General features: G+C 43.0%; 1 protein-coding gene across 2 annotated transcripts; it reads left to right on the top strand.

Moving 5' to 3' along the window:
• The first annotated feature begins 1,163 nt into the window (after positions 1 to 1,163).
• On the top strand, positions 1,164 to 22,988 carry LAMP1 (lysosomal associated membrane protein 1). 2 transcript variants are annotated; one of them, XM_065627078.1, is made up of 9 exons: positions 1,164 to 1,354; positions 11,245 to 11,360; positions 13,756 to 13,969; positions 14,078 to 14,236; positions 17,945 to 18,180; positions 19,861 to 19,983; positions 20,911 to 20,980; positions 21,149 to 21,319; positions 21,970 to 22,988. In XM_065627078.1, exons 1-9 carry the CDS (start codon positions 1,303 to 1,305, stop codon positions 22,107 to 22,109), a joined length of 1,281 nt encoding a protein of 426 aa, XP_065483150.1. In that variant the 5' UTR covers positions 1,164 to 1,302; the 3' UTR covers positions 22,110 to 22,988. The 2 variants fall into 2 exon arrangements, with proteins under 2 accessions (XP_065483150.1, XP_065483149.1); XM_065627077.1 differs by having other exon boundaries at positions 1,167 to 1,354; positions 14,075 to 14,236.
• The last annotated feature ends 1,015 nt before the right edge of the window (positions 22,989 to 24,003 follow it).

Below are 24,003 nucleotides of genomic sequence, written 5' to 3'. Positions count from 1 at the left end.
ACAGCTGGTGAGGCTGCCCTAGGCCCTCATCACAGGATGTTCCATGTTGGAATGGACCCACAAGGATTATCGAGTCCCAAGTCCTGTCCCTGCATATGACAACCCCACAGTTCACACCATGTGTCTGAGGGCTTGTCCAGTCTTTTCTTGAACACTGTCAGGCTTGGGGCCGTGACACCTCCCTGAGGAGCCTGTTCCAGTGTCCAGCATCCTCTGGGTGAAGAACCTCACCTCTGGATGATGTTCCTCACAGCTTTCATCAGATATGAGCTACAGGGATAACACTATGGCAGTTTGGAGAAAGACCCTAAACCTCCTAAGCTGTTACCCAACACCCGTGCCGCAGGTGAGGGTGGGGCAGATGGCCTGTGCCAAGGCAGCAGTGCCTCAGGGCCAAGCCGCGGCTGCCTTCAGCCCACGGCGGGGGAGAGCCCTGAGAATCATACAACCATTTTGGTTGGAAGAGAACCTTAAGACCATCAAGTTCAACCATAACCTAACTCTAGCACTAAACCACGTCCCCAAGAACCTTATCTATGTGTCTTTTAAACACCTCCAGGGGTGGTGACTCCACCACTTCCCTGGGCAGCCTGTTCCAATGCCTGACAACCCTTTCCATGAAGAAATTTTTCATAATATCCAACCTAGAGGCCTAGGCCCACGGGTTATGGCCGGCGCCAAGAGCTGGGGCTGAACCCCAGCAGCTCGTGTCAGCGACGCAACGGACACACCCCTGCACGCGGCCACACGCGCTGAGCACGCACCCGCCGCCCCTCGGCCGTGCGCGGGAGGGACACCGGGCGCGACACGGACGCCCGCGCCGAGGGACGGTCCCGCGCCTCCGCACGCGCGACAACCACCCACCCGCGCTCACGCACGAACGCGCTCGCACCGGTAGCTGCGCGTGAACGCGCGCGTAGCCTCCGCACACACGCTTGCCCGCTCCCGCCAGGGGGCGGCACCGCAGCCCCGCCCCCGGGCCCGCCCGCCTCAGGGGCGGCCGTTGGAGCGCGAGGGGAGGAGCCCCGCCTTTCGCCCCGCCCCCTGCCCTCGAGCGATCCCTCCCACCTCCCTCGCCTGGGCGGCCGCCGCTGTGCTGAGCGCCTGCGTCACGTGACGGCGCCCCGGGCGGGGCGGGTGACGTCAGAGGTCATATGACCGGCCGGGGCCGTCGCCACTCTCCCGAGCGCGGTCCGCTGCCGCCGCCCCCCGCCGCCGCTGCTGCTGGTGCCGCCGCCGCCGCCCTCGTTCCCTTCTCCGCGCTCCCGCCGGTGCCGCCTCGCCCTGTCCCCTGCCCCCGCCATGGCTCGCGCCCAGGGCGCGCGGGGGCTGCTCGCGGCGGCCGCGCTGCTCGGTAAGGAGAGGAGAGGAGAGGGGCGGGGCGGCCGCGGCCTCTAGCGCCCGGCGGGGCGGCGGGGGGGTCGCTGCGGCCTGAGGCGGCCCCGGGGCCGGCGGCGCTGGACGCGGCACCTGCGCGGCCGCTGTAACTGGAAACCCGCCCGCGGGCTCCCACCTGCCGTTGCCATTCCGGGGCGGTAACTCTGACCTGGGGGCTCCCGGGCCTCCGGGGGGTGGTGGCGCGGCACCCAGCTGGGCTACGGCCCGGCCAGGGGCAGGTCCGCCCGCGGAGGTCCTCGGCAGTAGCGCCTTTGGAGAGGTCATTCCCCTACTCCCTGCACCGGGCCCCTGCGGAGCCCGGGAACCTGTGACAGCTGCGGGAGGTACGAGGGGAAGGATGCACGGAAGGCGGCGGCTGCTGCTGTCGCTGCTGTGCTCGGTGGGAGAGCCGTGCAGCGCCCAGGAACGCTCGTCTCGGCATCTGCTCTGAATCCAGGGGCAGCGCACCGGGAACAACCTGAAAATGTGTCTTTAGCTCTCCGGAGGCGTGGAAGCGCATGAATTACTGATGTCATTGCTAGGAAGTAGCTCCTTTCTTTAGAGCCTGTAATGCTCCCTTAATGGCTTTCATCCTGCTGTATCTTGAGTGAAATCTGAAATGTCGCTGGAATAGATAGATTTTACTGTCTTCATGAGAGGGGTTGCTGGTGCAGCAAGACAGGTTTATGAGGAAGTGTGTCTGGCTTGTTTACCGATAACTACCTTGCTTTAGGTTTCTTGCCTTGGAAGCCACATCACACAACATTATCAGGTTTCTGAAATGTGGCTTTGGCAGCAAAGCAAACTTCAGCAGCAGCTAGCAAGAATATTTCCTGAATAATGCAGCAGTTGAGAATGGTTGTGTGCCATGATTTTGGAGATTATGACAGCCTTTGAAACTCTTCTAATATTTCTCTGGTAGTAAACATCTTTGTCATTGTTGATGGTACTTCAGTTTAGCCTGAAAGATGTCACAAGGGGCACTGAGCAGTTCAAATATCCAGTTCTTCCGAGCACAGTGTGTACAGTGCTATCAGACTTGCTTTTTAGGTTTGGCAACTTAAGTGGCATTGAGCTGGTGTTATAATGGAATTCTTTGTATATCTTATATAGTCATGGCTTAAATGAAGAATTGTTTCTGTTTGTCTCCTAATCAGCCCTTGTAGTTTTTAAGTGGTAACAGAGAATATTATCTGGGACTGAAGTAGTCTTCGTCTGCTTAATTAGCAGTTACAAACATAATTCAGTGCATTTAGCTTTGTCACTTTCTGGCGTGTAAAATGTGTTAGGTTGCTGCAGCCGAGGCAACAGACTAGTTTGTTTTACTAGAGAGTAACTATTTACTGACAAATAGGGCTTTGTACCAGTGTCTGGTAGCTGAGTGTTTCTATGTAACTTTATCCTACAATCTTGGGGGAAAACTTCATGATGCAAATAGAGACCCCTTTGAGTACAGATAGCCTCCACCATCTTCTGCCGGAGTGTGGGGCTTGGGTGGTGGTGAGCAGAGAATAATATGAGATGTAAGATAAGAAGAAGATACAAACTGAATTCCGTAGGCATTTTCAGCTCATTTGAAGCCTTGTAGTCATCTGAGTGAACACTGATGAGGATAAGATAATGATCACAGGAGGCTGAAGAATTAGCATGGGTGGGTCAGATGTGAAAGCTTGTTTGGCAATGCCTTGACTTGGGGACAATAGATTTTTTTTTTTTTTCCCCCTCTAGAATATCTCACCACACCTCACTTTTTCAGTTTTCCATTCACATGGAGCAGCAAGCACAAAGCTGAATATTTCATACATCAACATTGAGTATTTTGTGATTAATTCCCTCACAAATATCAAACGTGCATCAGGAATGAAAAAGAGATTTAGGTAATACAGTGATAAATACAGGGAAAGGGGGCTGTGGGAAATGAAGTACCTCCCCTCAAACTTAGCTGTTGCTTTTGGAAATATGAGGGAAGATGGTGCCTGTCTGCTCTTGGGCACGATAGGTCAATTGGATTGTGTGCCAAGCCCAACGGAGCTACTTGTGTTGTTTGAGTCCTAGAGCGCCTGTAGTTTTTTTCATTGCTGAAACATAGACACATCTGAGAAAATATTTCTGAAAATCTAAGTTTAGAGTCAGACATGGATTCAGTGAGTAAGTCATGAAGTGTCTGAGATTTGGGGAAGGAAAAATGAGTTTGAAAAATAGTGTGATGCCATTTCAGAGTTAATGGTGCCTAGTCCACGTGTTTCTATTGCACAACTCTAGTCTGAAGGGGAATTTCAAACATTGCTACCAATGTAGGCATATTTGAGAGAAACATGGATAATAAATTCCAGCCAGTGAGTAATTTGGTGTTGTATTGTTTTCCTCAGTTTTGGCATTGCTAGCTGTAGGGAACTGAGAGGGTGTATAAAATAGTTTTCATGAAATACGACCACTTCTACATTGTGTGACTTTCGAAACATTGTTTTACCAAGTGCTGCCCTTAACATAGTGTTTGCTTGGTAGCTTCTTTAAGTGTGTTGACACAGTCTCTGTGGACCTGAATTTGTGTGCTAGTCCCAAGCCCTGTCGTCATGTGATAGATTACTTGGCTTTGACTTCAGCAGCTTTTCTGACTTGTAAAATAACTTTTTACTTGCCGAGTAAGAACTCCACAGGCTCCCTGACGCGCCACTTTTGAGATGTGCTCCTGAGGTTCCTGTTCAGGCTGACTTAGAAGTTTCATTTTTGATGTATCCTGCTTCTAGATTGTTTTGTAGTGAATAGGATGATTTCTAAACAGTAGCAGATGATAAACTGAAGAATTACCTCTAGGCACAGAGGAACCCTAACCAAAGAAAAGATGGATATTTTATTGCCTCCAGAACTGAGAAGTTAACTACTGTTATCTCTGTTAAGCCTTTCTGTGTCTTACAAGATAACTTATTTCTAGCACTAAAAAGGCATACCTCAGCTTTGCTTGTTGCAGCTTAACTGCAACAATTTGTCTTTTCTCTCAAGTCACACATGACTGTTTGGAAATTCGTTGAGAAAGCTTGGCGCCATAATGGATTTCTTGGTATTTATTCTCCTAGGCTTGGTAGGAGACCCTTTTGGGTATGTGAGTGGTAGCAGTTACAACAGTTATTTGAACACTTCCTTGAATTATCTTACTTTTAAAAACAGTAGACCTATAATTTACAATTATCTTACGTTTTAGTAAATCAGGCTTCCATTTTTTTGTGCATCTTGACTTCAAGGTGGACTGGTATCCCTTTCAGTCTAAGGGCAACAGTTTCTTGACCATCTCTATCACCTTACAGCACCACTGTACTATTTTTTCTACTGTAATTCAAAGTGTGACAGTGTTAGTAGTACCCTGACAGTAGAGTACAGAATTTCAAATGTAGTTCAGCTTTTTGCAGTGAGCACTTGTTTCCTCTCCAGAATTCAGGCTTAAGCACAGTAGTCTACACTTGATACATTTGGCTTTCTTGTTTTAAACTTCAGTGGCTTCTGATTTCTTAACAAGGCAGAGTTCAGTCTGTGTGATACAAGAACACCAGTATGTCTTTACTTTCCTTGACAGGGATGAGATCTACTCTTGACAGGACTAGGAGACTGGCTACTTAGGCAGTTGGTTTATTACTTTTTTTTCCAATATCCTCTCCTCTGGGGAGGCTTTCTTTTTAAATTGTCAATACAACGCTCCTTCAAAACATTGTTTGGGGCCGCCAGCTACTTTGAAGGATGTGTGTTACTTGTGTGGTGTGATACAGCAGGACTAACCAGAGCAAGTGCAAAATGAACTTGTGTGAACACTGAAAAGGATCCAGCCATGGGAGTTCAGACCTCCGTGTGGACTCATCTAATCAGCTGCTGTAGAGCTATCCCAGGACTTCCTTCCTCTAGATAGGAAACCATAAAGAAGATTCATGTGACTAAACTTGATGCAATTCTCTGGCCAAATGACAAGTGTACAGCTGCTAAATAGCCAACTGTAGAATGGTTTGGGTTGGAAGGGACCTTAAAGATCTGGTTCCAACCCCCTGCTCTGGGCAGGGACACCTTCCACTAGACCAGGTTGCTCAAAGCCACATCCATCCTGGACCTGAACACTTCCAGAGATGGAGCATCCACAGCTTCTCTGGGCAGCCTGTTCCAGTGCCTCATCATTATCATGGTGAAGAATTTCCTTACATCTAATCTAAATCTGCCCTCTTTCAGTTTGAAGCCATTACCCCTTGTCCTATCACTACATGTCCTTGTAAAAAGTCCCTCTCCAGCTTTCTTGTAGGTCTCTAGGTACTGGAAGGCTGCTATAAGGTCTCCCTGGAGCCTTCTCTTCTCCAGGCTGAACAACCCAAACTCTCTCAGCCGAGGTGCTCCAGCCCTCTGATTATTTTCATGGCCCTCCTCTGGACTCGCTCCAACAGGTCCACGTCCTTTTGTTTATAATGCTTTTGTACATTTATAAATTTGTTTTTAAAAGACAGAGGTTATTAATCTGCAAACTTGAATTGAGAAACAAGAGGTTTACTGCCCTAATGGAAATCAACAATACCAAAAACATAATCTGAGACTGCATGAAATTTGTCCCTGACAGTTGTCAAGGATACATCTTCTAGGGTTGAATCAGGAACTTGATATAATCAGGTGTTGCACCTGCACAAGTGCATCTGATTCTCTTCTCCCCCAAAGTACTCTCATCTGTCCTTGAATTAAGGTCTGTTTCCCCCGTCTGCCACTGTTTGTGTTCAAGTGTGTCCAACAGCAGTTGAAGAGGATCCAGCCTTGTCTTTTCTTGGTATGCTTTCCAGATAGATACTGTTTAGTCTTCTAAGTCCATTGCTGATAGGTAAGTATAACTCATAATTTTATGAAGACTGTCTTGTCTCACGCAAAGTGGTTCATACATCAAGTCTGTCAAGGGATTTTCCTGCTTTCAAATGTTCCCCAGAAATGTTAGGGTTAGTAATAGTGTGATCTTTCAACAAATACTTTAATTTTTAAATTTTTGTTTGTTTTGTTGGCTTTTTGTTTGTTTGTTTGGGGGGGTTCTGTTTGTTCTTGTTTTGTTTTGGTTTTTTCTCTACTATCCCAAGGTAGTATAGATTCTGGATCCTAAGCAAGTGATCTTGACTTACTCTTGAGAAAGGACTTGAGCCAGATGTCCCTCTGGGAGTGGTGCTTACATTAGAAGACAAGTGATTAGAGGAGAGCGTAACTCCTCAGGGATTTTTCCATTCTCTCCTCTAGCATAGGCTTAGGAGTCTAAAGTGGTGATTAAGGTCACAAAATGGCACTGAGAAGACAAGATCCTTCGGAACCATCAGAATGAGTAAATTACTGGGCATTTCTGTTTACATGTATGATAGGAAATAAACCTTTAGATAAGAACCAGTATTTCTTATCTCCATGGATTCATGCCCTGTAGATAGGAGCGTTCACTGTATATACCCTAAGAACATCTGGGCAAAGGTGCAGGACAACACAGCAGCGCTGTAGCGCAGGTACACAGTGACTATGTAGTGCTGGCATCAGTCAGCAAGTGTCCCTCGCCTTCAGAGCGCTGCCACACAGTAATTACAGGGTAGGCTGTAGCCGAGGAGAGTCTCTGCTGCATATGACTAGGCCGTGGGGTGATTCTCCGAACCACTGTTGGGGTGGTTTGCTGGGCTATGCTGCAACCCTGGTTTTCCTCCCTAATGCCGCAGTCACTCAGCGTTAACTGCAGTCCCACCCACTCGATATCTGTATCACTTAAACTGCTGGTGATGTGGGTGGGGTATGTGCCCAGGTGGATTGGGGTGGCTTGCTGTCCTTTCTGCCAAGAGGGAGGAAGAAAAATACTAAAGAGGGTTTTACATATGCAGGCAACATGAACATAGTGCAAATTATCTAAAAGTAGCTTTTGTTTTTGAGATCCTTCTTGTCAGTGTTTCATGTGTCTAATAAGAATTGGAGACAAAGTAAATAATTAACTATGGTAACTCAAGTCCTCTTTGCAAGCAGACAGTGTAAACAATTGCCATTAATATATGCTTGCTTTTTTTAGAGCACAACAACCATTAACCTTTCTCCCTTAGCAGTTTTCCATTATATGGGAGAGTAACCTAAGGGCAGCTGTGCTTGGCTAACAGGATTTCAGTTACAGAAAGGTTGAAACCTGAAAGCATCTTTGTGTGGTCAAGAGATGGAGAATCCTGCCGTTCTTAAGAGCCATATTCAAAAGGACTCAGATTTAGATTGTTTAAATGAGCTAGATTGTTTTGTCAGCTTTCTAGTTTTCAGTTTAAGCAGTTTAAAACAAACTTACCTTGTTGAGGTAGAATTCTTTAAGATAAATTGTTGTATCACTGGGGAAGTCTAAATTTGGTTGACTTTTTTATTGTATCTCAGACTGTTAATACATTCTGCTTCGTTTTTTGGTGTAGGTATGTTAGATAAGGAAGAATGCTGGATTTAATTCAAGTGACATATCTAACTGTTGCTTCAGTTTTTACCTACAATCCTTTATTGCATGAGACTAATTTCAGAAATGAGGTATAAAAGGAGAGATGATACTATCATTTTCAATTGAAAATATGCATCTAGAATAAATATGTAAGCAGCTCTTTTTCAGAACCTCTTGGAGTACAAAGGAAGCATCTGAACTAAGTGAAATTTCTTCAATGCTAGTATATTTTTGTTGATTCCTCTATTAGATATCCTTAATGTAGGATTTCCAGCCAAGTGAATAATGAACTTCATAAAACTTTTTGCTATTGAAAAGTCTAGGAGCTCTTCAGCTGTGTAAATCTGAAGTACTGCTCTTGCTCTAGCACAGATAGTTGTCAGATAGGGTGCTGCAGTTTATTAAGAAGAGCACGTAAAGTCTGAAGTTAAGAAACTGGAGGCTGTATCAGTTTTTGTGTTAAATAGCAAAGAATTATATTGTTATGAGAAGCACAAGCAATATTCTCAACTTGTAGATATGCCATGATAAAATTAAGCAATACTTTATGTAACTTAATTAGAAATATTCCCAAGAGAGATTGATTCAGCATCAGTTTGCTCTTCTATATTCTTGACATTTTGACTGTAGGCTCTTGCTATTTGTGGGCTGGTGATGATTCATGCATTAATCACTAGCTGACACTGAAAATGCCTTCACAAACTCAACAGCTGCTTTCCTGCCAACCCAGCGAGCTGTTCCTCTGCCTTAAACTGGCTGGAGCGAAGAGTATGCAGGACCTTCTTTCCTTCAGTGTTTTGATTTGTTCTTCAGTGTTTTTTTTGCTGTTTTTCCTTTGTCCCTGCGTTCTTTGTTTTACTCAGTTTCATCTGCATTCCTCCAAGACCATGGGAGCAGATGATGCTGCAGCACAGTGGTCTCTCTGATTGCCATCCTTGTGCATGTTAATGTGGTTGCAGTGAAACAGCCCTCTTGCCACTTCATGTAGGACAGCTCGGTGCCTCGTGCTGAATGCATCCGTCTCATCACTGACACTGCAAATCCAGCAGCTGCTGAACATTTCTTGAGAAGGAATGGGGTTTTGTAGCGTCTGTTCCACACTAACAAAGTCAGGATTCGTATCATGGTGTGAACTTTAACCTTGCAAAAATCTAGCAGTTGGTATTTTTTACTGTTTGTTCACATCTCTCATTCTCCATTACTTAGACTTGCTGAAGAATGATTTGTCAGCTCTTCATTCGCAGAATCTGTCTTCCATTTGGTGCTTTCTGGTACCTCTGCTTTGTCTTTTGTTGTTCTCTGAATCATCTGTAATGGGCAGGTCTGTCACATTTTCCTTTAGGTCAGCAACATTTTTCTTAATTGTTTTTCAGTCTTTCCCCTGCATTTCTTTTTAAAACTGACTTTTTTTTCTTCTTTCATTCTTTCACTAACTGTTTATTTTTAGCTCTGAAATTGTCCCGATTTTTAATAGCTATCAAACAAAAGAGTCAACATGTACACAGAAGGTTTTCATTCTAGTACGCCTTCCGTTGGTAGTGTTATTTCAAGTAGCCATGGACTCTCTTTCCCTGCCTCTACACTGTTTTCTGTGCTGTGCTTGAAATGATCAAGAAAGTGTAGCAGCTCTGCTCTTGAGAAGACAAGTGCTTGATTAAAATGTAAACAAGCTCCAGATGTAAAACCAAACTGAAGGAAACTTTGCAAATTGAAACTTCCATGTGGAGGAGCACTGACTATTTCTAGTACTGCTCTGAACTGCAATAATAACATTTTATTTGTGAATATATGTTCCTTAATGAACACTGAGCTGGACATAAAGTAAAAGGTAGGACAATTTTGCTTTGAAGTATCAGCTTGCTACGCTATCCATTCTTAAGCAATTTCTACTGTCTATCTGTGGTTTCAAGTCTAGACTCTTTAAACAGCTGGGTAAAGTATATTAATTCCAGTTCAAGTTTTGTTCCCGTTTGATACTGGGGGAGGGTATATTGTTCCTAAGGGGAAGGCAACAGGGGAAAATGCTGAGTGCCAGAGAAATTGTTTCCCATTTGTTCCTACAACTGAAGGGCCTTCTACCAAAGTCCAGCTGACAAAAGTCCAGTTTTTCCTAATAACTGTCTTAATACTATTGTAGGCACCATCGCTTTGTAGCAAAAAGTTTTGAAGTTGAGATTTGCTTTTTAAGAACTTCTGGGGGGGGGGCGGGGTGCAGCTCACTAATGGATAATCCCTGAGTTGGATCTTTTTGCTATATCAGCAGTTGAATGGATTAGCATGTTTGACTCTTTAAAGATTATTTGCTTGAGATAAATGGAGTGGTTTATGTCTTGCAGCTGCTTTTTTTTGGTCAGGTTTTCTGCAAGATTTAAGTTGTTGCAAATGCAAGTGGATAAGGTGCTATCAGTAAAGCGTTTTTGCAGTGAGGTTTGCTTCAGAGGTGTGTGTGGTGACAAATCAAAAAATCAGAAAAATAAAATGCTGTACAACAAAGAACTTGGAGCACCTTGGTGTGATCTGAGATGCAGGAGCACTGTCTAGTTAGCCCTTACTGCAAACATAAGATGAGATAACCAGCTTTCTGGCTCTATCCAACCTGCCTGAATGTGTCCCTTGGGTGAAGCTTTGCTGGCAGTGGACACTGGCCTGAGTCCATGCTGAGATTGGAAGGGATGAGTCCATACTGCAAGTCAGTACTAGTGTGATCAGTTGTGCTAGTGCACTGAGCACTGGGGCTGGAGAGGGGTGAATGGGGGAAAACCCTGAGTTTCTGTCAGCAGCTCAGTCTGAGGTTAGCTTAAACCGGTCAGAAAAACGTAACCTCGGTCTGTGTCAAGGTCTTGGCCCCCATCCTCCTCTCAAGTGCAGAGAGCGAGATGACAGTAAAGAGAAGTTCTCCTGGCAAGGGTGGCACACTCCAGCACCCTATTTTTGGCAGTCCCTCCAAAACATCTGCAGTCAATCCAAGCTTTCAAAATGCTGCATTCAGTGCACGTACAGCTGAGTGTCCTGGTACAGCGGGAATGAAGGCTGTGGGGGGGAGGCTGAGCGCTACAGGCGTGTGGGATCAAATATGCCAAGTCAGTTGTGGCTGAAACTTGCGAAATAGTTGCTGTGTAGGGTGAACACTGTGTAGCTGCCTTGAACCATGTGACTGGTGTTTGTTGCAATTTTTTCTTACCCTCTGAGGACCCAGCACGTGAACAGTTTCGGTTCGAGTGGCTTTGTCTTTTTATAAATGGGCTGTTAAATTGGTCCTCTGTGTGTTAGTGATGTTGAAGCTGGTACAGAGACTGTTAATACCCAAGTTTCCAAATCCAACTACTGTTTAGGATGTATTCCCAAAATGTACAGTTGTACCTACTTGTCTCTTAGGGATCAAAAATAAAAACTTAAATGACACCAAGTTAACCTTTTATCATTCTTAACAGGCTTTTTACAGGCTTGCTCTTCATTTGAGGTGAAAGATCCAAGCGGTAAGGTCTGCATAATTGCCAATCTGACAGTAGCCTTCTCAGTGGAATACAAAAGCGGTGGGCAAAAAGAGGTAAGGGGGTTATCTCACTGCTTGTCTCTAACTTGTGTTTATAAAATGTGTGGTATTGCTGCATGTGCACAGTGTTCAAAATTTGAACAAATATTTAAGCATGAAAAACTGCTTCAGCAAAGATTTCCACCCTCCTAGTCAAGTTGCTTCAATTTTTCTTTATTACTGATGCTTTTTCTAATTAAACAACAGGGTTAAGGCTGCCTGAAACCACCACAAGCAATACATGTGTGAAATTACTCTTGTGACTGAAATTCCACACTAGCCCTATTGGTAGCTAAAACTTGAAACTCTAAAGGCAAAAATGCTGCCAGTGGTCTTTTGGTGAACTTGGTCATCACAGTTGCTTACATGGACTAAACCTGAATTGAAATGGCTGTTGGCATACAGCTTTTAAACTTCCCTGAAATCTATGACCTCACTTATACTGAAATCTAGAGATTTGCTATCTACAGACCAGTGCAGGGCTTACAAGTTGTCCCACATTAACAGCAAAAGCCTGTTAATGGAAAGTTAAGAATTTTTATTCACAAATACTCTGCTCTTCAGTTTCCTTTTTTGGTGTCTTTACTACTGAACAGGAATTGTGGATTATTTATAATCTCATAGCGACGGCATGTTTTGAGGCGCTCTTGTTGAAGTTGTTTTTTTCCTAGCCATCAGTGTAATGTGAGATTTAAAAAAAAAAAAATCTGCTTTGCTGGTGGTGTGCTTGCTATCTGTGATTTGAGCAGAGTTATATTGCATAGTCTACTTTTTCAGTGGTGCTGTTGGAATGAAATCCTGCCGATACTGGTATACAGGTTTGCATTTGGAGGTGACTGCTTTCACGACATGCTTCTGGCTGTTTTTTCTTGTAAACTGAAAACTTTCCAGTAAACACTGTATTGTTCTTCAGGTACCAAGTTACTTCTCAATATGTAATAAACTTAAAGTATTATAGCTAAACTATGTAGGCTGTACCACTTGCTTTTGTTCTTTCTCAACTGTACTACAGTCGTGGTCAATGGAGCGGAGTCTGGTTGGAGGCCTGTATCTAGTGGAGTGCCTCAAGGGTCAGTTCTGGGACCAATACTGTTCAATATATTCATCAACGACTTGGATGAGGGAAGTGAGTGTACTATCAGCAAGTTTGCTGATGACACCAAACTGGGAGGAGTGGCTGACATGCCAAGAAGGCTGTGCTGCCATCCAGCGAGATCTGGACAGGCTAGAGAGTTGGGCGGGGAAAAATTTAATGAAATATAACAAGGGAAAATGTAGAGTCTTGCATCTGGGCAGGAACAACCCCAGGTTCCAGTATAGGTTGGGGAATGACCTATGAGAGAGCAGTGTAGGGGAAAGGGACCTGGGGGTCCTGGTGGACAGCAGGATGACCATGAGCCAGCACTGTGCCCTTGTGGCCAAGAAGGCCAATGGCATCCTGGGGTGTATTAGAAGGGGGGTGGTTAGTAGGTCGAGAGAGGTTCTCCTTCCCCTCTACTCTGCCCTGGTGAGACCTCATCTGGAATATTGTGTCCAGTTCTGGGCCCCTCAGTTCAAGAAGGACAGGGAACTGCTGGAGAGAGTCCAGCGCAGGGCCACAAAGATGATGAAGGGAGTGGAGCATCTCCCTTATGAGGAAAGGCTGAGGGAGTTGGGTCTCTTTAGCTTGGAAAAGAGGAGACTGAGGGGTGACCTCATTAATGTTTATAAATATATAAAGGGTGGGTGTCACAAGGATGGAGCCAGGCTCTTCTTGGTGACAACCAACAGTAAGACAAGGGGTAATGGGTTCAAGCTGGAACACAAGAGGTTCCACTTAAATTTGAGAAGAAACTTCTTCTCAGTGAGGGTGACGGAACACTGGAACAGGCTGCCCAGGGAGGTTGTGGATTCTCCTTCTCTGGAGACATTCAAAGCCCGCCTGGACGCCTTCCTGTGTAACCTCACCTAGGTGTTCCTGCCCTGGCAGGGGGATTGGACTAGATAATCTTTTGAGGTCCCTTCCAATCCCTAACATTCTGTGATTCTGTGATACAAGAAGCAAAGCTGAAATCCTCCAATTTTTCACATTTCCCAAGTTTGCCAGATTTGATTCACATAGTATAGAAGTACCTGTAAATTCATAGTGCTAGTTTGGGGGGGAGGCTGGAATGGGACAGGGGATGGGGATGGCGCGGATTGTCTAAGAGGTGGTGTATGTACTGTTTTGTCCTCAAACTTCAGAGAACAGTATTCTTAGAAATGCAAGTGCCAGTAACATGCTAGTTGCTGTATACACGTATATAAGTAGACATACCATATGTGAATGTCAGCTGTATGTTTTATAAGGGTTTCATGGGATATTTAAAAAGCAGTAAGGAAGGGCTGCTACATCATCCAATTTACCTATGTTTTGTTTTCTGCCCCACAGTTTGTACACTTCTTTCTTCCACAAAATGCAATAGTAGAGTCACAGAGCTCATGTGGTACAGGTAACACATCCCATCCACTTCTGGTGTTGGGTTTTGGAGCAGGACATTCGTTAAGCCTGAATTTCTCAGAAGCTGCAGACACGTACCAAGCTGAAGAGCTAGTTTTCTCCTACAATCTGTCAGATGCAACTTTATTCCATAATTCAACTGCAGGTAAAATGAAAACTTCCTGTTCCCATTGCGTAACCCTTCCAGATGTAATACTGATTTGTTTCTCTAAATACTATTACATACTAATGCAATGTAATCTTTTTACAGCAGGAATGAAGAGAGTATCACATAAAACTATTTTCCAGGCACATATGGGCACAAAATACAGATGCGTCAACTCCAAGCAAGTCAATATGAAGAATGTGAATGTTACTTTTAGCAATGTTACTTTGGAAGCCTATCTCACGAATGGCACTTTCAGTATGAACAGTAGGTATCTTGTAGCAGAAAATGTACTTGGTGAGCTAATATTTCCAATAACAGGCTGTTTCTTCTAAAGTCCTAACTAGTCATATTTAGGCAGGTACAAACTGGATTTAAAGCTCTGATAGCAGCATCTTTTGAAATGAGTAGACCTGGTTCAGGTTTTCTCTGTAGGGGTGTCAGCATCCATGACTAGAAGATAGTGCACTGTTTTCCAGTGGGTTTTGTACAGGTATTAGGGAACATTCCTTCTGTTCATGAGTATTTACGAATGTAAACACGTGCTGCAGTAGGTGGACTGGGCATATGGCCAAAATCCTAGATTAAGAAGTATCTGATACCTTCTAAGTATCATGCCTCTACAAAAGTAGTTTGAACTAGTTACTGTGTTCTCTGGGGGAAATCAGTGCTGTAATGGCAGACAATAGAGAACTGGTCTGGAGGGAGCAGATATGTACATCTTCCAACAGGAGACTTTATATAAGCTCCGACAGTGATGTTCTTTGTCAGGCTCAATCACAGAATGACTTTTTGTCCTGATTGCTTGCATTGAAAAGCATTTTGGAATTTCACTGCTCTAATGATTAGACAAAAAACTACTTCATGGTGTGTTTCTGTCTGTTGCTTTTGTGGCAACACACCTCAAATGTGAAGGGCCATGTAAACTGATCATCCATGCTGTCTCAAGGAGCAATAATTCTTTGCCTTGCTTTTGGGGCAAGTAAGGTGTCTTCATCTTCTCTGGGAAATGCAGAACTTTTCTTATGATGTTAATCCCATTTGTGCATCTGCTAAGTTGAAATTAATCTTACAAACTAGGGTGGTCAGTGCTCACATGGGATGGATACACTGAACAAGTGCCTTTTACAGGACTATCTCTGTCTTCTTCCATATCTCTGAAAAATACCTTGTCTGATGCATAACGCTGGCATTGACTTATTTTATGGCTGCCTCACATAACTGGCTCAAATTTCAGCATGTATCATTCTCTTAATCAGTTTTCTTTCATTCAGCGAATTAGTTTGCAGCAAAGATGTGGATCTACATTTGTCGTTTTAAAAAAATCTTATTTCTATTCAGTCTTCAGAACTATCTTAAGTTTTTAAATATCTCTTGATGCAGTTATCATACTGGATGAGTATGATAACTGATCAGGTGTCAGCAGGCTTGAACATAAGCCATGATATTGGGAAAAGCTGGATTTTAACTTCTACAAAACTTTGATAAAATCTGGTCACTTTTGTGACCATTATCTGTTCTTAAATAGTCCTTTGGTTAAAAAAATTCAATATTGCATTATTTCTGGAGGGTGTTCCTTATGCAACACAAGTTCTTCAGCATTTGTTTTATTTCAATTCTGCTTCCTTCTCTTCTACTTTAGATTAATATAAATGCTTTAATTTTCCATGATCACTTCACCAAAGTTGCTTTTCTCTGTCCTGTGGTATCACTGTCTTGATGAAACTATTAATCCTCAGAAGAAATATGTGATTTCCTATGATCCTGGGACAGACACTGATCTGAGTTCAAGCTTTTTGGTTTGTTTTTGTTTGCACATTCCTGTTACCCATACTGCTATATGCAGGTTTTTTCTTTAAATTATCATCATACCTAAGTTTTTATTACTGTCTGGGGACTGCACCCAGATATTTTTTCCATTTCTACTGCACGATGAGCTCTGTCCTCCTTGTGTGGTTTGTTTTGTTTATTTGGTTGGAGGGGGCATGGAGGAAGGGCTGGTTTTGTTATTTTTTTGTTTTGTTCTTTTTAATTATTCAAATGGTTCAAGAATTATCTTTTTTTTTTTTTTAATCTTCTTGACACTGAAATCACGTTGTTCTTTCCAGATCAGTTCCTTCTTTCTGTTCTTGTAGGTGTGAGCCTTCCTCTCTCCTTTTGGCAGCTAGTTATTGAAAAACTTTCGATCTGGAATTCTCCCTTAACTTTTTTCCTTGCAACTCTTTCATTAGAGGATATTTCTGCTGGTGATCTGGGCAAGGCTCACTGAAGGGAAGAAGAGTCTGTATTCAGTACATCTGCGCATCACTGGCGATGGAAACTTCTGTCAGTGTATTTAGAAGTTGGTGACTGAGGTTACGGTAGTGATTATCTGTAGCTCTGAAGAACAAGAGGCTTTCACTTTATCTGTTGGTAGTTTTGTCAGCTGCTTTCCTGTAGCTGTCAGAAAAAACCGTAAGAATTTGTCTCGTCTTCAAATCTGTCTTGAAGAGTTACTAGGAGCTGTGCTGTAAATCAGTTCAGTAAAAATGCTATATCAAGACACCACCTAGGACAAATTTCCACTTGAAGTGATTTGGTTCTTCCATCTCAGCCAACTTGAATAAGGGACTGTATGTGTTGGGGTCTTGCGGATGGAGGGAAATTCTCTGTTGAAGTACCCAGTAAAGCTGCTGTCTGGTTTATTTGTTAGGAAATTACCACATTTGGGGACCAGTATCTATTAGTTCTACAAAACATAGGGTAATTCCTCCATTCATCAAACTTCCCTCTGCTCTTCAACCTTCCAGAAATGGACGAGAAAAAGTGTGCTCTGTTGGTGTCTGAGTTCAGAAGGTGTGATCAGAGTTCCTCTTTCTGAGCCAGAAAGTTAAGTTGCTGTTTAAGGTCAGAGGCTATTTATTAGATATCTAGTATCTGCAAGATACCTATGGAGTAAATTTTAGAAGTAGGCCCTTTGAGTTCAGAATTGGCTGCTGCTGCAGTTGCTGTTGTCCTTATGAAGTTGCAAGCTGTTATCCCTGGCACGTAGAGATGACCTTGGCTTGGAGCATGGAAGCCTCTACTACAGTAATGTCTTTGCTATGACCTTTGGTTTTGGCTTAGATGTTCAATGCAGGAACCTTCTTGGCTCCCAGATCATGTTAAGATCTTGCTGCCAGGTGTTTCTGAGTACTCTGGCAAATAAATCAGAGTCACTGTTCTCTCTCTGTCTCTCCTTTTGCTTTGGAAGTTGCTGCTGAACTGGATGAAAAAAGAAGGCAGTCTTACACATCTTCACTCAGCCTTGTGCCCCCAGTGGTGGGTGGCACTTGTACAGGACTAAAGGGAAAGACGGATGCGAGATCCGAAGGGAGAGGATATAGAACAGTCATAAAATGTCCTGAGTTGGAAGGGACCCACAAGCATAATCGAGTCCGCCTCCTGTCCCTGCATATGACAACCCCACAGTTCACACCATGTGTCTGAGGACAAATATATATGTAGCAAAATGTTTGCCTTCAGAAGTGGTGTCTTAGAATCTCTTTGTTGTTAGAAGAGCCATGGCACTGCTTGAGAGGGCCAGTAGTATTTTAATGCTGCTGTGGGTATTGCCAAAGTCATGACATAGGGTCATCACAACCTAGTAGTGTGACTGAGGGAGGTGAAGGGGAAAACACATCTCCTGGGACACCACCTTTAACAGCAGCTGGGAGAAGTATTCCTCTGCTTCTAGCAAGAGTCCCCAGACTGTCTGAGGGGTGATCATCTCAGCCTGGCTGGCAACATACAGCAGGGATGCTGGCTCTGTCAGCACAGCAGCATCTTTGCAACAAGAGTTTAGGTAATGCTTTACCATTGCGTTTCTCGACTTTTACTATCCTCTGTTAGGAAAAGCTGCTTGAAATTGTGTGTTCCTTTCCCTTGAGGATTAAAAAGGTAGAGCATCCCACAGCTTCATCTTGTTTGGTAATGACTGTTTTCCTTTCTCTCCAGAGACAGAATGTGCTGAAGACATGGTCTCTACTACTGCTGTAGTGCCTACTGCTCATAAACAGACTACTAGCCGTGTTCCAACTACTAGCCATGTTCCAACGACTGGCCCAGCACCAACTGCAACACCCTCAAGTCCTGCAGTTGGTAAATACAATGTGTCTGGTGCAAATGGAACCTGTATACTTGCCTACATGGGGTTACAGCTTAATATCACCTATGAAAAAAAAGATGGAAAGGTATATATTTTTTTTTCTTCAAAGCCTTCAGATTTCTTCTTTGGGGAAAACTTGGTAAATTATTATAGGCTAACTTTTTTCTTAAAAACAAAACAGTTCTTTGAAGTATTCGTCCATTATTATCCTCTATTTGAATTGCTTAACTTTGACTAGACTGGTGATTCAAACAGTTCTCTTCTACTGAAAGTGGTTGTTCACAATTTTTCCATTCAGTAAGATCACTAAACTTGTCTGTCAGATCCAGTAAGTGTATATGACCATTCCACAGAAGCAGTAAAAATTATCAAGAAATGAGCAGGGGGAATCCTATTATCAAAGATGCCATCTAAACAAGACTTTTAAGCTGCTAATTAAAATACAGGAATTTGACCTGAGGCACCTGAATGAAAACAGTGAATGACTATTAGAAGGGAAAATTATTACTGCTGTGAAACTTGTGACTTAGTTAACTTCCAGCCAGAATCAAAGATGCTTGGGTTTGACTTTAAAGCTTAGTGCCAGATTTCAACAGCAAACATGCTACATGGTTTATATAAGATCTAGCCCTGGCACAGGTTCTTTCCCTCCATTGTTAATGCAAAGCCCAGCTTGCCAACCCCATGGACAAAGCTGTTACCCACTAACTGGTAAGGCAAAGCTATGAGGAGTAATCCCAAAGGGACTGCTGAAGGCCCTCAAGAGGAAACAATAACCAAGGATCGGCAAACCTTTGTGTCCAGTAAAGCTTTGTTATAAGGACCTTTGATCACAAGCTACTTTTTCTTATCCTGTGGCTTAATCTGGGGTAACAAGGACAAGTGCAGGCAAACATATTATGGCTGCTTTTGTGTAATTTAAGTTGCATCCCAGTGAAAAAGGACCTGGTGTGGGGAGAGTGGTATCTCTATAGGATTTAGTTGCTTGATGCTGTATGTGGTGGTGCAAAGGAATCTATTGCATTTATTTATGGTGATGATGACTGAGAGGTAAAATAATGAGCAGTGATAGCTGGCATGTGGCTGGACAGTAGCTAGTTATGATGGACTGTGTTTTAGCCACCTTAATTCTGTGAAATACCCTAAGCTGTGTCTTGTAGTGTGGCATTGTAGCTCTGCTGGAACAGCTGGTTTCTAGTGTAATGACCAGGGAGGAATTAAGTTTTCCAAAGTCACATGAGGGTCAACTAGGAGCTACTGAAGGTTTCCATTGGATTGTTCAGCAAGTGCATTTAACCCCCAGCCTTCTGCAGATGCAGGACAGTATAAAATCATGTACCATGGGCAAAGCTAATGCATTTTGAACTGAAGTGACGTGCAAGATGATCGTGCTTACAGGCAGTTCCCGTGATTATGTCAAAGCAGTATTTCACAGCTTGTTGCCCCCTGAGGTGGTGGTCGCTAATGTTTTTCATTATGCTCTTAGGACCAAAGTAGTTTAGTGTGAAGCAAGCAGCACGTTATTGGCTTCAGAAAGCTTCGTTAGGCATGTGAAAAAGCACTTTGTTTTCTGTACCAGCCTGGTAGCTCAGGTGCAGTTTACACCAGCCTGTAACTTGCACGTGTATCTGCCTAGTTGTCTATAAAATGCGTGGCCAAACACAGTATTGTATGTGTGCATGTGAGTACAAGCAAGCTAGAAGTCAACTGAACGTATGGTGACGTCTTAGTCTCTTCAAATGTCATAACTGATCTTCTCTCATAGACGGGATTGGATTTGCTGAATTTCATGCCACCTAATACGACTTCTTCTGGGACGTGCAACAAAACATCTGCCTTCTTGTTTCTAACCTACAACAACGCAAAGGTTATCTTCCACTTTGCATTGGTAAGAGTCTCTGCACAAAGGGTGTAGGGTCTGCAGGGTTTCTCATGTGGGAAAACTAATTGGGGCAAGTACAAGAGAAAAAAGATGCAACTACAGGAAAGGGAGTAAATAATTCCTTTGTTTTTAATACTAGGATTTAGATGGTTTAATACTTGGTAACTGTTGCGAGGAAAGGATATATACCTGTATGTATAGACAGACATCTATTTTGTTTGGAGTGGGAATTTCTTTTAAGATTATATTGCCCACTCTCTAAAGCTTCTCGCCCAAACTGGGAACAGTTCTGCTATAGCAGAGGAATAGCCTGTGACAAATAGGCATCTCATCTCATTGTACAAGTCTGGAACTGGATTTAAGTCCTCATTAATATTCTTTGTGCAGCCCAAGAGCCATTTATGCTTGTCTTATGGACTCCTGTGATGGTTGGAAATCCTCTTTCCCACAGTCCTGCCCCAGTGCTGTACTGGAGCTGTGTACCTTTGAGGGAGGAATCCTCTGTGTTTGTCAGCTTCGTGCTGCTTTTAATATGTGATGATCTAGACCTGTTCTGTTACATGATTCTCCACATCTCTGTGGGGTACCAAGCTGCTTCAAAGCTGTATCTGTAGCCCAGGTGAGATCATTGTACTAGCCTGGTTAAGGTATAGGTAGGACTATACCTTTAGTTTGGAGGTCAAGTGAGCAGTCTGAGGGGCAGCGGTCCCCCCTTTCTCTGCCTCCCTTCCCCAAAGTAACTTTCCCTAAGATGCAGACTTTTGGCAGCTTTTTTCTCTAGAAGTGCAACTTAGCTCTTCCTTTGGATGCTAATCCCAACTGTGGACTACCTTTTGAAAATGTTTCTCAAAATGCATGCAGAATTGAATTGGAATGTTAACAGTTTATGTTGTACATCATTAGCTTAAATGGTTTGTTTGGTTTTTTTTAAAGAATACAACTGCTGAAAAATTCTTCCTGCAAGGTGTGAATATAAGCACAGTTCTGCCTTCTGAAGCAAAAGGTAGGGACTTTTAAGAAGTTTAATTTCAGTGACTACTACTATAAATTTTAACAGTTGCCTGTGTTAAATAACGCATTAGAAATGTTGGGGATGAACACATTGAATTTAAGGTTTGAGCTTACAGCTCTTGCTCTTCAGGATTCTGTAATAAGACTTTCTCTTAAACAGTTCTCACATTTGAAGCGTGGAACAACAGCATGAGTGAACTGAGAGCGACAGTGGGGAACTCATACAAGTGCAGCGCAGAGGAGAATCTGCGGGTCATGGACAACGCCTTTGTCAATGTATTTAATGTTCAGCTCCAGGTTTTCAAGATTGATGGAGGCAAATTCGGGGCAGGTAAGAGGTTTGCATTTGTGCAGAGGGAACCTAAGATTTGTAAAGTGCACTTTGATATAAACATATAATATGTAGTCAAATGTCAGCTTGTGGGTGCTGTGCTTAGTCTCTGCATGCCCTGTTACAGATGTTGTGGCGGCTGCTGTGAGAAGTGTGTAAAAAGCTTTGAAATAGCTAGGACTTCTTCCTTGTGGTCCAGAGAAGAATTAAGAAAGAGTGTTAACTTTCTCTCCTAACTGTGTGCAGACAGTTGTACAAAAGGTGCAACGTTCTGGGAGGTTCCTGCCTTTTTTAATTAATGCTGTCCTTTGTGACTGTAGTTAAAGCAAAACAGCTGGAGGAGGAGTTGCATGGATATATTTATGATGGCTAAGCTTGTGCTTAACAGTAACAGCTATTGAGAAGGAAACAATTATTATACATCTCTATGTTGTGTGTACAACTAGTCCTAGAAAGATTTCATCCTGAATGATCATAGTTAGTGGACCTGGCTTTCTTTGGTTGTTGGCAAACTAATCTAGATCAACTTAATTTAGCTAGTTAACTTAAGCTGGTTTTATCTACATGCTGAGAGTAGAAGCTTGAGTTCTGGCTATGGCCATCTGTTGCTGCACTGGTGCCTAACATGCATTTTTCTTCTCTCTCTTCAGTGGAAGAATGTCAACTGGATGAAAATAACATGCTGATACCTATAATAGTTGGTGCAGCTCTTGCTGGTCTTGTTCTAATTGTCTTGATTGCTTACTTGATTGGCAGAAAGAGGAGTCATGCTGGATATCAAACAATTTAATGACTTGCACTAAAAGCCAGTGTAGATGAAAAGCAATTGCAAGAGGCTGGGAAAACAAACCCCACACATTTCCCCTGAGCTAAGATTGATATTGTAAGGGAACACATTTTCTTGCAAATTGCTGCTTCTTTAAAGTCTGCTTTATTAAATGTGAAATCATCTTGCAGCATTTAACTATGCACAAAAATAACTTCTGAAAATTCTGGCATTTAATTTTGCTAACTAGTTTAAATATTTACCCACTTAGAAACAAGCTAAAAGTTTTTAAGGGTGCTTTTTTGGAATTGGCATAAGGTCGTGTCAGCTAAAGATTCCAGAGAGGGATGTTGCTAATTCACACTGACTCAGTTTCAGAACTCTTAACAAAGGGAAAAGGTTCATTCTTTGTACTGCTGCCATCCAGTGATGATGATAATTATACTGATGATGCATTTAAAAAAAAAAATCTAGTAACAACTGACAAAAAGGAAATTTAAAATCTGAACTCCACCTTGTCTCTTAGGTGTGTATTTTTTACTAAGCTTTAAACTCGATGCCTGGCACATGCAGGGTGTGAACGACGCAATACTCAAACCTTACAGGAACTCTTTATGATTGGACAACTCCCCTGTTTGATATTTTTGATGCTATGCCAGCTTGTTAGCAGCTGGTACTTTTTTAAAATGGGTGTTATTTTTATTTACGTTTTTTTGTAAAGTGATTTCAGTCTATTCTGTTGGAAGGTCCAGAGAGATCCTGTTACTGCACATGTGTACAATATAGATCTCAATCTGCTGATTCTCTTGCTTTAAACTTGGCTGGGGGGTTGTACACTTTAAGGATCAGTTCTTATGTATGCATTGCCTGTAACAATGCTAATAAAGACACTCTTTTTCTGTATATCTTAGTCTTGCTGATCACTCTTAAAAACATTTGACCATTTGGTAAGTGCTAAAGTCTTGGTTTGCCTTTACTTGGGAAGCTTTAAACAATCCTTAGTGTGGAGTTATGTTAAACAAGTGTGATGCAAAGGCAAGGCTTAACTGTGTGTCTTCAGAACCATGACTTGTTTTGGACTTTGTGCTTGGAAACTGGAAAAGCTTCTGCGTATCAGTAACCTGAGATCTGGAGAAGTTAACTCTTCCATTAAATTGCCACTTGCTGAGAAATGCCACTAAATTGGTCTGGTTTGCTAAGCATCGCTTTCTGAAAGTGATGCTAAGATATGCAGTATAAGGACTGTGTAAATGATACTTTATGTTTTATTTTGAAGTTGGATTCTTATCATAGAGTAGGAAACACATGTCTTCTGAGGTCTGTGTATGGTGTCATGTACTGGAAATGAACCTGTGTGTTTAAAGCTTCCCTGACTCCCTCCTGCAGCAGCATTTTGGTCTTATCAGTTCTGGCTACACAGGGCAGGAACCAAGGCACATGGAAACATGCCACAGAGCACTAGCCTTCTGATGAGGAGACCCCAACATGTGGCAGTAAGGCTGGGATACTTTGGACCTTGAAGGTACCTGGAAACTGTGGATTTTGCCAGTGGTGAATAATATTTCCTAAAACCTGCTGATGTACTAGAAGTATGATACTGCTAATGTCTTTATAACTTGGTACTCAAGGAAAAAGGGGTCTGTCTGATTACATAAAGGGCAGGAAAGCTTGGAATCATACTGATGAGCAGCTGTTCTTACTTATCTAGAAAAGCACTCATCTACTTCCTCTGAAAAGTGCCTTTTTTTTTCCTTCACTGCTGAGGAATGAAAGAAACTCAATCTGCTGGGGGAAGAAAAAAAAAATAAGCCTTCCATGACAAGGAATGAGGATAGCTTTGAGTAGAGTCTGAAAAGCAGTGTGGTGTTAAAAGCTGAGGCTTTCCACACTAGTTGTTCAATAGGGAGAATAAAAAGCA

Source organism: Caloenas nicobarica, chromosome 1 (genome assembly GCF_036013445.1).
Source record: "Caloenas nicobarica isolate bCalNic1 chromosome 1, bCalNic1.hap1, whole genome shotgun sequence".
NCBI lineage: Eukaryota > Metazoa > Chordata > Aves > Columbiformes > Columbidae > Caloenas > Caloenas nicobarica.
This window is presented reverse-complemented; position numbering and strand designations above follow the sequence as displayed.

Coding starts and splice junctions, on each gene's coding strand:
- LAMP1 (XM_065627077.1), top strand. CDS start 1,303: ATGGCTCGCGCCCAGGGCGCGCGGGGGCTGCTCGCGGCGGCCGCGCTG. Junction 20,981..21,148: donor TCTGCCTTCTGAAGCAAAAG/GTAGGGACTTTT, acceptor TCTCTTAAACAG/TTCTCACATTTGAAGCGTGG. Junction 21,320..21,969: donor TGGAGGCAAATTCGGGGCAG/GTAAGAGGTTTG, acceptor CTCTCTCTTCAG/TGGAAGAATGTCAACTGGAT.